The sequence below is a fragment of the Musa acuminata genome, unplaced genomic scaffold (genome assembly GCF_036884655.1).
Source record: "Musa acuminata AAA Group cultivar baxijiao unplaced genomic scaffold, Cavendish_Baxijiao_AAA HiC_scaffold_1077, whole genome shotgun sequence".
NCBI classification, from domain to species: domain Eukaryota; kingdom Viridiplantae; phylum Streptophyta; class Magnoliopsida; order Zingiberales; family Musaceae; genus Musa; species Musa acuminata.
Genome location: NW_027021291.1, coordinates 182,273 through 195,854, shown reverse-complemented (window position 1 = coordinate 195,854; position 13,582 = coordinate 182,273). Strand labels below are relative to the sequence as shown.

The 13,582-nt window shown below is 41.8% G+C and overlaps 1 protein-coding gene across 1 annotated transcript; it reads right to left on the bottom strand.

The window, feature by feature from the left end:
* Positions 1–1,602: 1,602 nt before the first annotated feature.
* LOC135666178 (uncharacterized) lies at positions 1,603–9,841 on the bottom strand. The gene is made up of 7 exons (XM_065177750.1): positions 9,430–9,841; positions 8,994–9,125; positions 8,616–8,675; positions 2,470–2,546; positions 2,315–2,375; positions 1,803–1,865; positions 1,603–1,701 (listed from the first exon to the last, which is right to left on the bottom strand). The coding sequence occupies exons 1-7, from the start codon at positions 9,616–9,618 to the stop codon at positions 1,603–1,605; spliced, it is 681 nt and encodes a 226-aa protein (XP_065033822.1). The 5' UTR covers positions 9,619–9,841.
* Positions 9,842–13,582: the final 3,741 nt, after the last annotated feature.

The window sequence follows — 13,582 nt, the reverse complement described above, 5'->3', positions numbered from 1 at the left end:
TTTCTTGACAAAAGGGAAATCATTATTAGAACAGATTGCCAAGCAATAATAAGCTTCTTTAACAAGTCAGTTCAGAACAAACCATCCAGAGTCAGATGGATGGCCTTCGTAGACTATATCACTGGGAGCGGTGTGGAAGTAAAGTTTGAGCACATCGAAGGAGAAAGTAACATTCTAGCCGACTCTTTATCCAGACTAATAAATATTTTGATTGCAGGATGGCCAAGCGAATCATTACTCCTAATCCTGGAAGCCACCCAGGAAGTTCAAGCCAAACCAAGCCTCAAGGCTGCTACGCACCTAAATCAACTAATAAACCAGGTGACCTCCTCCTGCAATATCAACAGGAAATGGACAAGCTCAGAACCAGGACACGTAACGGACTCTCATTTAAAGAAGAGGGATTGTCTGAAAGAAGACTTGGATCAATTCAAAAGGAAGCCTCCCGACAAGCACTTGAAGCATTGCAACAATTCTTCGACGTCCACTTAATCAAGACTAAAGAGTATCAGAGAAGGAGCGGTGGAAAAGACAACTGGTACAGGGACTGGTTACCAGTCGTTCTTCAACAGCAACAACAACTGGAGGAGGCTCTATCTCTGGTAAAAGATGTCTCACAAAGGACAACCAGCTTCAGCCTTTAGACAGCTGGAATATATACTTTGCTTAGCCGCCAAATAAAGACAAAAGGTGTAAGACAAAATATTTGCTTTTCTTAGCTACTAAGGAAAATGAGTTGAGCCCCGGGGAGCCGCTCATAGTACCATCAATAATTGTACCAAGGAATATGCTTTCCTTCGTCAAGAAGTTAGAGAAATATCTGATGAAAGGATAAGAATGCGATGGGGCCCAATGAGCACCCGGTTCTATCCTCTTCCTCTATATATTCTCTAGCTTAGTCTCTTGCAAGACATCGGTCTAAAAACCAGAGTCTTACTTGAGCTGAAATCCATCCTCTAGCAATACTCTGTAAGCATTTCAAGCTTTCTTCATATACAATCTATTGTAAGCATTTTAAGCTTTCTATAGTTCTTTGTGCTTATCATTTCTTATCATATTTTGGATCCCGCTTCCCGGTTTCAGAGAAAACCCACATTTTTGGTATCAGAGCACAACTTTATTGAAAATGGAATTTATTGAAAATGGAATTTACCCACATTTAGCAACAATGTCTAGACATATGCTATATCAAGACTAAAGAGAAACTAGCAACAGCCTTTCTTCTATAGTTATCAGAGATAAACCAATGCCTTCCTCGGGCTCCTCACAGGTTTAGATTGTAAGAGATATTATTATCAAGCATATTGAAGCGTAAATGTCAAGATAGTTTGGTTGAAAACTATATCAAAACAACATACAAACTAGCTCTGATACCAAAAATGTGGGTTTTCTCTGAAACCGGGAAGCGGGATCCAAAATATGATAAGAAATGATAAGCACAAAGAACTATAGAAAGCTTAAAATGCTTACAATAGATTGGATATGAAGAAAGCTTGAAATGCTTACAGAGTATTGCTAGTTTCAAGCTATAAAATGCTTACAGAGTATTGCTTGTTTCTTGGTATGTCTAGACAGAAACAAGAACTTTATTGAAAATGGAATTTATTGAAAATGGAATTTACCCACATTTTTGGTACCAATGCACAACTTTATGGCATCGTGTTTTGCTGCGTCTAACTGTGCCCTTAATGCAAGGATTTCCTGAAAAATTTACAAAGATAAACCAAATTTAGACATACTAAACCAAAAACTACTGACAGAATTATCAGTAATTTTTTTTCTCCTTTATCTAGGAAACTTACCCTGTCGAGTTTGGTAATAAGTTCTGTGGTTTCTGCCCTTTGTTTCGCTAACTCGTCACGTAACTCGTCAAATATGCACCTAAACAATTAGAAAAAAGAAGTTAAAAGTAAAGCTACTACATTGATGCTACTGATGGTAGTCCTATTTGTTTGTTCCAGGCATAACAAAGGTGATAAAAAATGAACAAACTCAAATGAAACATTGGATCAACATTAGCACAGTGATCTAGCAACACTCAGACCAGAACGTCACGATGATAAATCAGAATTCAAATCAACATGAACTCTGGTTTTTTGTTACCTACAACAATCTAGTGGATTGTCAGTAAAAGTCAGATTTAGCACCAAGTTTAACTATTTTCTTATGCAATCGAGATCTCTTCATCTGAACTAGCATGGTTAACCTAGTTGTTAAATTAAAAAGGTGTATTTTCTGTAACAAATATGGACAATAATTCAGCCTGAGATATCACCACATATTCCATTATCAAAAAGACATTAACATCCCTTACTCTCTCTCTCTCGAGGTTTAGATCCAAGCGCTGCCCAACAGTTACCTTGTTGATTTCATATCTGTTTAAGACAGTGAGTTTAAATTAAAGAAAGAAGTATTAATCTGGATATAATTGGCTCACTAATCTGTTATATACTTCAATGCAAACCAGACCTAAGTTCACTACGCATTTTCTCGATATCAACTCGAAGTTTTTCAGTCTCTCGTTGCAGCAATGCATAGTGATGATCCTGCAATCATATGACATAAGTTAAAAAAAAAAGAGTATATAGAGTAGAATCTGAACAGAGTGCCTAATGAACTGTAAATTGACAATCTTGTTACCCTCTTGTAGTATTATAATAGATAAATCAGCTATCAGTTGATACATCACAAGACTGACTAACATGTTCACAATCCAACTGAGATGTACCTTTACTGAATGATATTAATTCCATGCTTTGATGACCAAGCTTGTTGAAACTGCTAATTTCAAATATGGCATGATAAAGTTCAACATGTTCACAAGTACTTTAGGGTGTCTTCATCAAAAATTTCTGAAAAGTTCCTTTGGGAAGAATATTCATGGAAATGATTGCAAATGCATGAGATATGTCTAATCATAAAAGGTCTGTTAACTTCAAAATGATTATCTGATCAAATAAGTGTTTAGTAAAACAACTTCTTAACAAATATCGGTAGCAGCAAAGCTACTGACATTGGTGGAAATGGCAGTGGAAAAAATACACACTAATTGTTCAATTTTTTCAAGCTAGAAAAGTATCAGTTCTGGAAGTCTGCCATAAATTTTTCATGCATTATGCGTCATTTGCAATATTAGCAGTTCTGGAAGTCTGCCATAAACATAGCTAGAAACACTTGTGGGTGCAATATTTGCTATACTAACAAAAAAGATGCTTGTTGATGCTACCACACAGACTTGTGATCAAATCTATCCAAACTAAATCAATAACTTAAACATAGATTGAAGTTTCTAGACTCATTTTAAACTATTCTCACAGTGGATGTACCGAAAACTCATGCCCAGTTTGTCAATTCACAATACAAATAACTAATATATAGTGAGCATTCAATTACTTAAACTGATATGAAAAAGGTCTCCTGTGATATTTCCGGATATATGAGAATGGAAATGTAGCAAAACAAGAAAAAGTGAAGTTATAGGAATCAAATAAAGGGGAAATAGAAAACTGACATGGGCTTCCCCATTACAGACTCATTGTCTTTTCTTTTCTCCGCTCATGTTTCCGGATAGGCCATGGAAACTTGCCAACCGATTAGGAATATCAACTTCTATTCTCCGCTCATGTTGAATTTTTTTGAAGAATTAACCAGATTCAGATATTTAAAAAGTAGTTAAAATTGCCATCTTTTGAAAATGCCTAATGATAATTCTGGTGCTAACCTTAGATTCCTTTATCCCTGTATAATTTTTAGCTAATTAAAAGCTCTCTACAACTACAAGTATGCACATAATCTCTGACACTGACGGAAAAGCATTTTAACAATGACACACTACGGAAAATAAAAACAAAAAAAGTATTTCTGATGAGCCCGCTCATTTTCATCATCTATTACCTTGCTTCCAAGGATTGAAAGCATATAGTGCTATTGCCCTATAGCCCGACGTACTTCTTTGTGATACAACTGAACGGTGTGTCACGGACAAACTTCGAAACAGGATGTTTGATGTAATGCTTACGTATGTCCGTGTCTTTCTATTTGTTTATGCTTTGCACAGCATATAGATGGACAACCAAAGGTTTAATAGTCTCATTTTAGTTGGGTTTGGTGGCCTCTTTAGGCTTGTAAATAAAGGTTGTGTCATGTAGACACGTGTGAGAGATTATTCGATCTGTAATGAACCATTTTACCCTTTTGTTGTGCAACTGTTATGAGCTTATAAAGTCTATTTGTAATTTGCATTGTATATGAAGTGTTTTTCGAAAATGTTTGCTTGTGGATTCCGAGTGAGGCGTTTACTCTAACCCGTTTTCTCTTTTGTGGGTCCTAATGGATCATGGGAGGTTTCGGGGAGACTGACCTTTGCGGACGGACACGCAAGGGTGCCGCACGACTTAGGCAAAACTAGCTAAGTCTGTGACAGATGGCATCAGACCGGGACAAGCACCCATATAAACACCTGACATACAAATCTGGGGGACCTAGTGGGGTTGCGTTGAGGGCAGTCAGCACACGCGCGACCGTTTGGGAGAAAACGGGCATAGAGATGTAGGAAAAAGGAGTCGCTCGGAGGAGCGAGCATCTGAGACTGGCATTCGGAGGAATGACAAACCCTTCGCGCAAGAGGCACCACGAGGACAAGCAAGCTGGGAAGAATGTGAAGCGCACAAAGGTTCGAATGGCTGAGTTCGAGCTACGGCTCAACGTTGACAACAACACTTGATGGTGCTCAAGGCAAGTGAGGCGCTTGGTAAAGGATGAGACAATGCAAGGTGGAAAGAGTTGCTCAGCGATCGAAAGAGCTGTGCAAAGCTCACAGAGGTGAGAGGAATTGCTAACTCAAAGAATTCGGTGCTCATGTAAGGGCTTGCATGCGGATGATGGAATGTTCGTGGCCATCCCAAGGCGACCGAAACTCGGTGCCAAGGAGCATTGAAACTTTCTCTTCGGCATGTGAAGGATACGTCCGTGGAAGGCTAAAGTGTGCAGCAAGTTCAGCATGTTGCTAGGGCTTGAGTGATGCAGCGGGGGCTGTATTGACGTAGAGTCGCAATCTAGCAAGTGCGTTTGCAGGAGGCGGAACAATGCACAGTTTGTTCAGCAAATCGGAGTAGTCTAAGGGGATGGTGGTCTCCGAAACGAAGAGAGATGTTGCTACAATATGACAGTTATTTAGGAGGGATAGATCTCGGTTATCCGGAGGGAGAATCATGTGCAACAGATCGCACATGTTGAGGAGGAGTACCTCAAAAACAACAACTCCACGAAGCTCAATGGACCGAGCGAGCGATGAGGAGTCATTGAATGATCTCACTTAAGAGAATGCATTGGTGGATGCATTGCGAGATCAAGTGAGAGAGCGATCTAAAGCAACATAAATGAAAGCACACTTGGGAGTAGATATGATGATCAGACTCAAGGAAGGGCTGACCCGAGGAATGGTGGGCGTGAGGGCCACCATCAACTCAATGCAAAACGAGGAGCGGAGCAACTTGGGTGTAACTTGGCGAAGTACCCAAGCCGTATGAAGTGAGCCGGCATAAAAGATGGAACATGGAGCGGAGGCACAAAGCTTTCCTTGGACAGAGGTCAAGGACATGAACTCTTGCAAAGGCAAGAGTAGGATTATGTTGTTCCATAGGTCATTCATTCTGACGGAGCGGACTCATCTTGTATGGTGCCAAAGACGAAAAAAGTTTATGGGCACATGCACCTTATCTCAGAGAAGCATTTGATGGAGGAACTAAGGCAACTCAACTTGCGGAGGCGAAGTTGGGTTCAGAATGCCTTGGCACGGGGCAAGAGAATGCGGAGGCAGGTAGTCTTGAAGAATATGCCACAGTGATGCCATTCAAGTTACTTGAAGGAAGCGATGTGCAGCGGAGATTGTGCTTGTAGGGGCAGAGGCCCAGAATCCAGACAATGGTGCACTAATTATAGCGAAGTTGGTGGACTTCGGGAGCTACTAGGCGATGGATTGTCCTAGAGCGATGCTTCAACTAAGTGTGACCCAAGAGCGGGTGGATGAAGGTCGATTGTCAAAGGAGCGAACAAAAACGAAAGTGGAGACCCTGCGATGTATTGGCAGAGGCTACACATAGAGGGTTCACAATTCAAGTTCATCCCACAATGATCAGAATGCAATGGAGATGTCACCAGGAGGCGACATGGTGCAGCGGATCGTGGTGGAAGCAGTTCGTGGCAATGCGATTCACACGACACAGTCCCGTGAGGGACTTTATCATACGGAGGTATGATCGGGAGCTACTGGGAGCTCCACTTCGGTGAACAACACGACGGTAAGAAGAGCTATGGATACAAGGAGTGAAGGCCATGGTACCGTAGAGGCAGGTCTTCCGTGCGTGCATCGAATTTTGAATCGGATGAAAGCCTTGGTCATCAGCATATGGAGGCTGTGTACCACCGAGGGAAAAGTTCGAATGCAAGTACCAGTGAGTCCCATTGGGGGGACTTGATCATGCAGAGGTATGATCGAAACAACTGGAGAGTTGGACTGCTCCAGAGTCATATTCGCTTAAGGGAGCCCGACAAGCCAAAGGACAAGGTCGAGTAAGCGAACGTTGCTACCAAGGAAGCTAAGGAGAACATAATCGGTGCAAATCCTACAACGTAATGGCAGAAGCCATGCATGAGAGTTGCAATCTGTCTTTCCATCAACCAAAAGGGATCTGCTTGGAGAACACAGAAGTGTTGAAGCAGGGAGTCGAAAGGGGCGAGGAAGCGACGATGAGTCCAGAGGGACTTAGCTACCAAAAATCAAGTATCAGTTAGAATGGAGGTGGACTCGATGAAAAACCACATAAACATATCTACTGATCGTGAAGAAAATGGATGCAGATGCGAGGCGACGGATAGTAGGGCCATGGGCATGGTAGCGCCATGGTATCGCAGAGGCGGGACTTCCGTGAAAGTCATTGATCCCTTGCTCTCATGGAGGGAGAGCGCTTGGCCGTGAAAGGGGCCGAGGAGGTAGAGCATGCAGAGGCAAACTCCAAGTACCGAGATAAGGCTGAAGGGCAGAGGCCAAGGAACTTCGTAAGACCGGTGTCAATGAGCTTCTCATCGAGATAGCCGAAAGTAAAGGACTTCGGGTCATATAAGAGTGCAAGACTAAGGAACGAAGCAGGCAATACGCGGTACTGTACCTTTGCTACTCAGTGGAGTAGGCGGCAGGGTTGATGGAGAAGATGATACAATCCCAGAGGCGACCAAAACTATTATAGACTTACTCCATGTTGGGGGTGAAAACTTCCTACATTCTAGAAGTTCGATGGTATTAAGAAGGTGAATCACAGTAGTTAACTCAATGCAAGGAGTGCAAACACTTCGAGTGCTTCAGACGTGTGAGCAAAGAACATGCGAAGGCTAGTAACCAGCTCGATGCATGAAGTACAACAGTTGAGGAGGTGGGCGAAGTCAAGTAACCTTTGTCTTCTCAACTCTTAAGAGAATGGGCGAAACCGAGTACTCCAATTCTCTTATCTATCCAGCAGAGGAGCTCTGCACAGGTTCAAAGACCCTTCGAAGATAACGGAAGACAATAGTTGTCAAATCCTCACCAACGGTGATCGATACTACTAAGAACAGATTATCCGCTTCATTTCCCAACAGAATGTCATCGAAAGCAGAAGTAATGCGAATATACTTGGAAGTGACAACTAAGTTAATGAAGAGTCAATGGACAAATTTTATGGAGGAAGGGACCCAAAACTTCAGAAAGTTTGGAGGCGATGCTCGTTAAAGCTCCAATAAGCATCCACCCAGTTCAAGCAGCATGAGACATTTGAGAGACTAGCACATAGTAAGGATGGTCTTTTCCTTCATCTGAAGGATCCGTAGGAATCAATAAGGATCAACACAACTCAGCCAACCCCACACCAGAGTCAAAGTCATTGGCAAGTTGAAACAGCATATCAGATCAAAAGTTCGACTACTCAACAACAACAACGGAGAGCAACTGGGAGCCAAGAGGCGCATTGCAGCTAGAGCGGAAGATTGAAACCTCAACATAGGCGAGGAGTTGTAGTGTCCACAAAGGCTTCGACGAGGACGTCGAAGGTATGAGTGGGGGAGATTGTCACGGACAAACTTCGAAACAGGATGTTTGATATAATGCTTATGTATGTCCGTGTCTTTTTATTTGTTTATGCTTTGCACAGCATATAGAGAGACAACCAAAGGCCTAATAGTCCCATTTTAGTTGGGTTTGGTGGCCTCTTTAGGCTTGTAAATAAAGGTTGTGTCATGTGGAAACGTGTGAGAGATTATTCGGTCTGTAATGTACCATTTTATCCCTTTGTTGTGCAACTGTTCTAAGCTTGTAAAGTCTATTTGTAATTTGAATTGTCTATGAAGTGTTTTTCGGAAATGTTTACTTGTGGATCCCGAGTGAGGCGTTTACTCTAACCCGTTTTCTCTTTTGTGGGTCCTAACGGATTATGGGAGGCTTCGGGGAGGCTGACTTTTGCGGACGGACACGCAAGGGTGCCGCACGACCAAGGATTGAAAGCATATAGTGCTATTGCCCTACTGCCCGACGTACTTCTTTGTGATACAACTGAATAGTGGGTGAGATGCAATCAAGTGGAGCAAACCTGCGAGCCCTTCATTTCCAACTTGAATTTCCAGATATTAGAATCTTGAATCATCTCACTCTGTGTTAAACATCACACACAACAAAATGTCAGCAAATGTGAACTACAAAGCAACAAAACCTAATAATACTCAAGAAACATAAAAAGAGGTCAAACCCTCTGCATCTCGGGCTTGGACACAAAGGACTGGGCGACACTCTCCAAGCTCTCATTCAAAACCTCCGTGATGGTCGATGTGATGGCCTCTGCTTGCTTCGACGGGACCCCTTCCTTCTCCAACCTCCAGACCTACACAAGCAAAAACACAAATGTCAGCAAATGTGAACTACAAAGCAACAAAACCTAATAATACTCAAGAAACATAAAAAGAGGTCAAACCCTCTGCATCTCGGGCTTGGACACAAAGGACTGGGCGACGCTCTCCAAGCTCTCATTCAAAACCTCCGTGATGGTCGATGTGATGGCCTCCGCTTGCTTCGACGGGACCCCTTCCTTCTCCAACCTCCTGACCTACACAAGCAAAAACACAAATGTCAGCAAATGTGAACTACAAAGCAACAAAACCTAATAATACTCAAGAAACATAAAAAGACGTCAGACCCTCTGCATCTCGGGCTTGGACACAAAGGACTGGGCGACACTCTCCAAGCTCTCATTCAAAACCTCCGTGATGGTCGATGCGATGGCCTCCGCTTGCTTCGACGGGGCCCCTTCCTTCTCCAACCTCCTGACCTACACAAGCAAAAACACAAACACCTGTAGCGCAACCAAGACCCCCTCCCATCAATCAAACACCGACAAGGTAGCGCAGTACCAGAGCGAGCGTGTCGATAAGGCAAGCCCTACTCCCGTTGCTCTTGACGAGTTGCGAAGAGAAGCGCTGCAGCAGCGACAAATTGGACCGAGGGCACCCGACTTGCGCCGCCGGCAGCCGCATCAGCGACCAGCAACGAAACCCTAACGCGGCGGCGCCTCTACTCCAGGTGATAGCCGCCGCAGACATCTGGATCGCGAAGTGAGAACTCGTCCGTCCGATTCGAGATCGAGGGGGATGAAAACGAAAAAAGGAATTATATTGTCGCGCCCGCTATCGACAGCCTTTCTTCTTCCTGTTGCTTAGGCCGCGAAGAGAAGGGTTTGATTTGGCTTCGAGGCCCCCTTGGCGCGGTTGCTATGATGACGAAGACCGCGGAGCAGAGAGTTGGCAAGGCAAGCATCATAAGTTCATGTTCATAGCATCACACGTCTAATAATATTATTGTCATCCTTTTTTAGCTTATAATAAAAAAAAATAATGCTGTCACAGTTGAACAAAGAAACTAATTAAAATAAAACATATTTCTCTATTATAATTAATTGATTGTATAAAATATTATGATCATATCTAATAAACATAATACAATAATTATCAACATGAATTGTAAAAAATGCGGTCATATCTAATAAAATTTTATTTTATTGGATTGTAAAAAATATTACCCTCATCTCTTATAAATATAAACAATAATTATCTACATATGGATCTTAGCAGATTTTAATAATTTTTAATATTAGTAAGATTGATGTAAATACTCTTAACTCGTCACTTAAATCTAACACTTTTGCAACAATTTTCATATAATTCATTTATCTTTCCCATCTTTCCTTTTTTCTTCTCGACTTAATTGAAACATAAATCATGATCAACCAAGTCCTCTTAGGGGTTTACATAAAAATAAGAAATATCTTATGAAAATATCATGGAATAAGGATTGATCATATTCACGGGGATTATGTAAATAACTCATTCAAAGTTCGAAACAATTATGACTTTTTTCGAGTTTGGAGACGGTTATTAATTCATGATCTGACATGACATGATCAGAATGAAAACTTCATTCTCGATTCTGCGAGAATTTTTATTAAAGCGTTTCACTAGATGGTTAGGGAACATATGTAAGAGATAATTTTAAAATATTCAAAATTCTTAATGTGAGGTTGTAAGTAACAAAAAAAAAAAAAGTTACAAATAGTAATCTCCAAAGATAAGAGTATGAGTGGTAATTGAGGGGTTCTATTTAGTAAAATTATATTTTATGTTTTAAAAATAATTATATAAAGTAAGTGATTACCAATAGCAAAAAAAAAAAAAAATAGCAATCTCCATCTTTTATTATCATTAAATTTATTTATTTATTTATTATTTTTAATTTAAACTTCTTGAGCAATCCTCTACTTCTCCTCACTATCATCAATTGTCGCCCATACTTATATCATCTTAAATATTTCTAATTTTATCTTTTATTGAATATTGGTGAATAAATCTTTTTTCTCTTTTCTAACTTTCCCAATAATAGGCACCGATTCTCTCCTAATTATTCACACATATTTATATTATCTTAAATATACCTATTTTATCTTTTATTAAATATTGGCAAATGAAAATATTTTTTTCTTTTCTAACTTTTCTAATAAGAGGGCAGCTTCAAAAATATAATAAGATTCTGAGGTGAATCCTGTATACCACTATTAAATCAATATCTTAGATTAAAAAAAACTATTGAATGATATTATTTTATATAAAAATATTTTTAATATAAAAAATTATCATTGATAAGCAGAAATATAACAAGAGTACAAATCTAAATTTACATAATCATAAAGAATTATTTTTGTTGCGACAAACAATTTTATTGTTATTAGTGTTGATAAGAAATTATTTTAGAATATGTCAGAATATATCCCTATGACAAGATCCATAATAATATTTTAACCCTGATAATGTACATAATACATTTATTCTTGTGTCAGACCTAAAATTTCTAAACTTATCACCAATTTATAATGCTCATTAATAAAGTCCATATTATAAAGAAGTTTCAATGGATAAACTTTACATGTTATCACTAGAAAAGTAAAATACATGCAACAGATGACAAAACTTTAAACTCGAGTGCTAAGTGCTCCAGCGCTGCTTACATTGGCCTTGTGGTTACTATCAGCAATGGCCAAACTCATATGCAGCATCTAGGTAGAATTGAGCTTATTAAAGATGGAATAGAAAGAAACAAAGTTCAAACAATCGCACCTGAGTTGTTAGTCAATAGAAGGTTTTACTTGGGTGGCTTGCGAGAAGGATACAAAATATCATCAATGTTTTCCTTTATTTAGTTCCCCACTTTGTTCAGGTTCGTAGCTACACCTGAGGCCACCACCCTAGCATTCTTTCTAAACCTACACATTGACAAAACTTTCAGCATTTCTTTACTCAGAGTTGGACATGGAATATGTATGAATAGAATTAAAACTAAATACTTTCTTGTCGAAGAATTCATCCACTGAATGCTAAGCTGGTTGGTGTGCGTGTGGCTCAGAATGTAGTGTAGTATCTACTTGATATCTTACAAGTGAATCCCTAGAAACGCAGTTCCATGATGACAGGCATTATAGAACTGGCGCAATCGAGAAATAATAGATCAGTGTTACTGAGATGGCACAGGGAATCTATTCGGTCAAAGAGAGGATCACTGTCAAATGACCAACCATATTTATAGTTCATATCACTCGAATTGAATTGCTTTCGTGCATCTCAAAGCACGCATTACCTTGATTTCTGCATCTAGCCTCTGACCTGTGGGCGCTAGCCGTCTGCCATTCCTCTCCTTTGCCTTGTAACAGAAGAAATCGTTCGCTTCCTAAATGCCTGTGTGCAACGATATCTAATCAGTATCAAAGCCTTGTAGAAACAGCCAGATGATACAATGAGTTGAGGTTCCCCCAACCTGCAGTTTGCTGTGGTGAGTGGTTGACAGCCTCGTGCGCCATCACAAGTACACACCCTGGAAAGGCAGGCGAAGGCAAGTGAAGCCCATCGACTCCGACAGCTCATTAGGTGAGAAGGAAGGAGATATAAAATACTCCATTGGGACAGAGAGACGCCCCTATTCTTTCTTCTCTGGTCCCATTAAAGTCAGCAGCGCCACTTCCATCATGGGGCGTCTGAACCCAGGCAAGCTTCATGGGGCCTCACCCCAGTTTCCTTGGAGACCGTTCATGACTGCAGCAGCAGACTCCATTTCCACGCCTAATTTGCTGCTGCATCTCCACATTTCTGCCGACCTGAGAGCCCATTAAAGAAAGTAGAAACTGCGAGGAAATGGTCTCTTAAGAGACCCTCTGCTGCCACTTTCATGGCAGTAACGAATGCTTTTTTACTCCAGTTTGATTCACCGCCTTTTCATTGCACAAGTTCTTCGACTGGGGAGAACATCTGTCGACCCTCGTCGATTCTTTCACGTAAGAGATGGATAACATGCAGCCGCTGTGCCTCGTCTTCCTCTTCCTCTGCTCCACCCTGTTGCTGCAGTGGTCGCAGGGATGTCACCCCCACGACCGTTCGGCCCTTCTCACCTTCAAGGCCGGCATCACCGCCGACCCCTCCGGCCTCCTCCGCTCCTGGGACTCGGCCACGGACTGTTGCTCAGCGTGGGACGGTGTGGCCTGCGACGCTGCCTGATAAGGGTAAAAAACTGACTTGACATAACCCCCGGATTTGACGTAATACACCCCCCCCCACGTCGGACGCCCAGTACGACGCGCTGCCCCAGAAATAGCATTAACGACGACACGACACGCACCCATACCCGTCGTACCCGAACGACCTCCTCGGCTGACCCATCACGGCCGGCCGAGGCAGTCAAAGGCGCCAACCGACACCCCCCATACCCTGCGGCAGCTCGGCTCTCCACGCAACGCCCACGGCGGCGACAGACGCCGTCAGAGGTACGGTCATGCTCTGGCAGGATGGCCCATCAGGTAACATCAACCCCCCTTATAAATACCCCCCCCCGGCTCCCAGCACAAGGGGGATCTCGAACCCAATACAATACTCCTTCCCACTAACTTGATCGTCGGAGGGGTCGGGTCGAGATACCGACCCGACCTGTGTGCAGGTACCCGACCACCGTCAACCCGGTTCGTCAAGGCGG

Coding starts and splice junctions, on each gene's coding strand:
- LOC135666178 (XM_065177750.1), bottom strand. CDS start 9,618: ATGTCTGCGGCGGCTATCACCTGGAGTAGAGGCGCCGCCGCGTTAGGG. Junction 2,547..8,615: donor TGGAAATGAAGGGCTCGCAG/GTTTGCTCCACT, acceptor ATATGATTGCAG/GATCATCACTATGCATTGCT. Junction 2,376..2,469: donor AAAATGCGTAGTGAACTTAG/GTCTGGTTTGCA, acceptor TGTCTTAAACAG/ATATGAAATCAACAAGGTAA.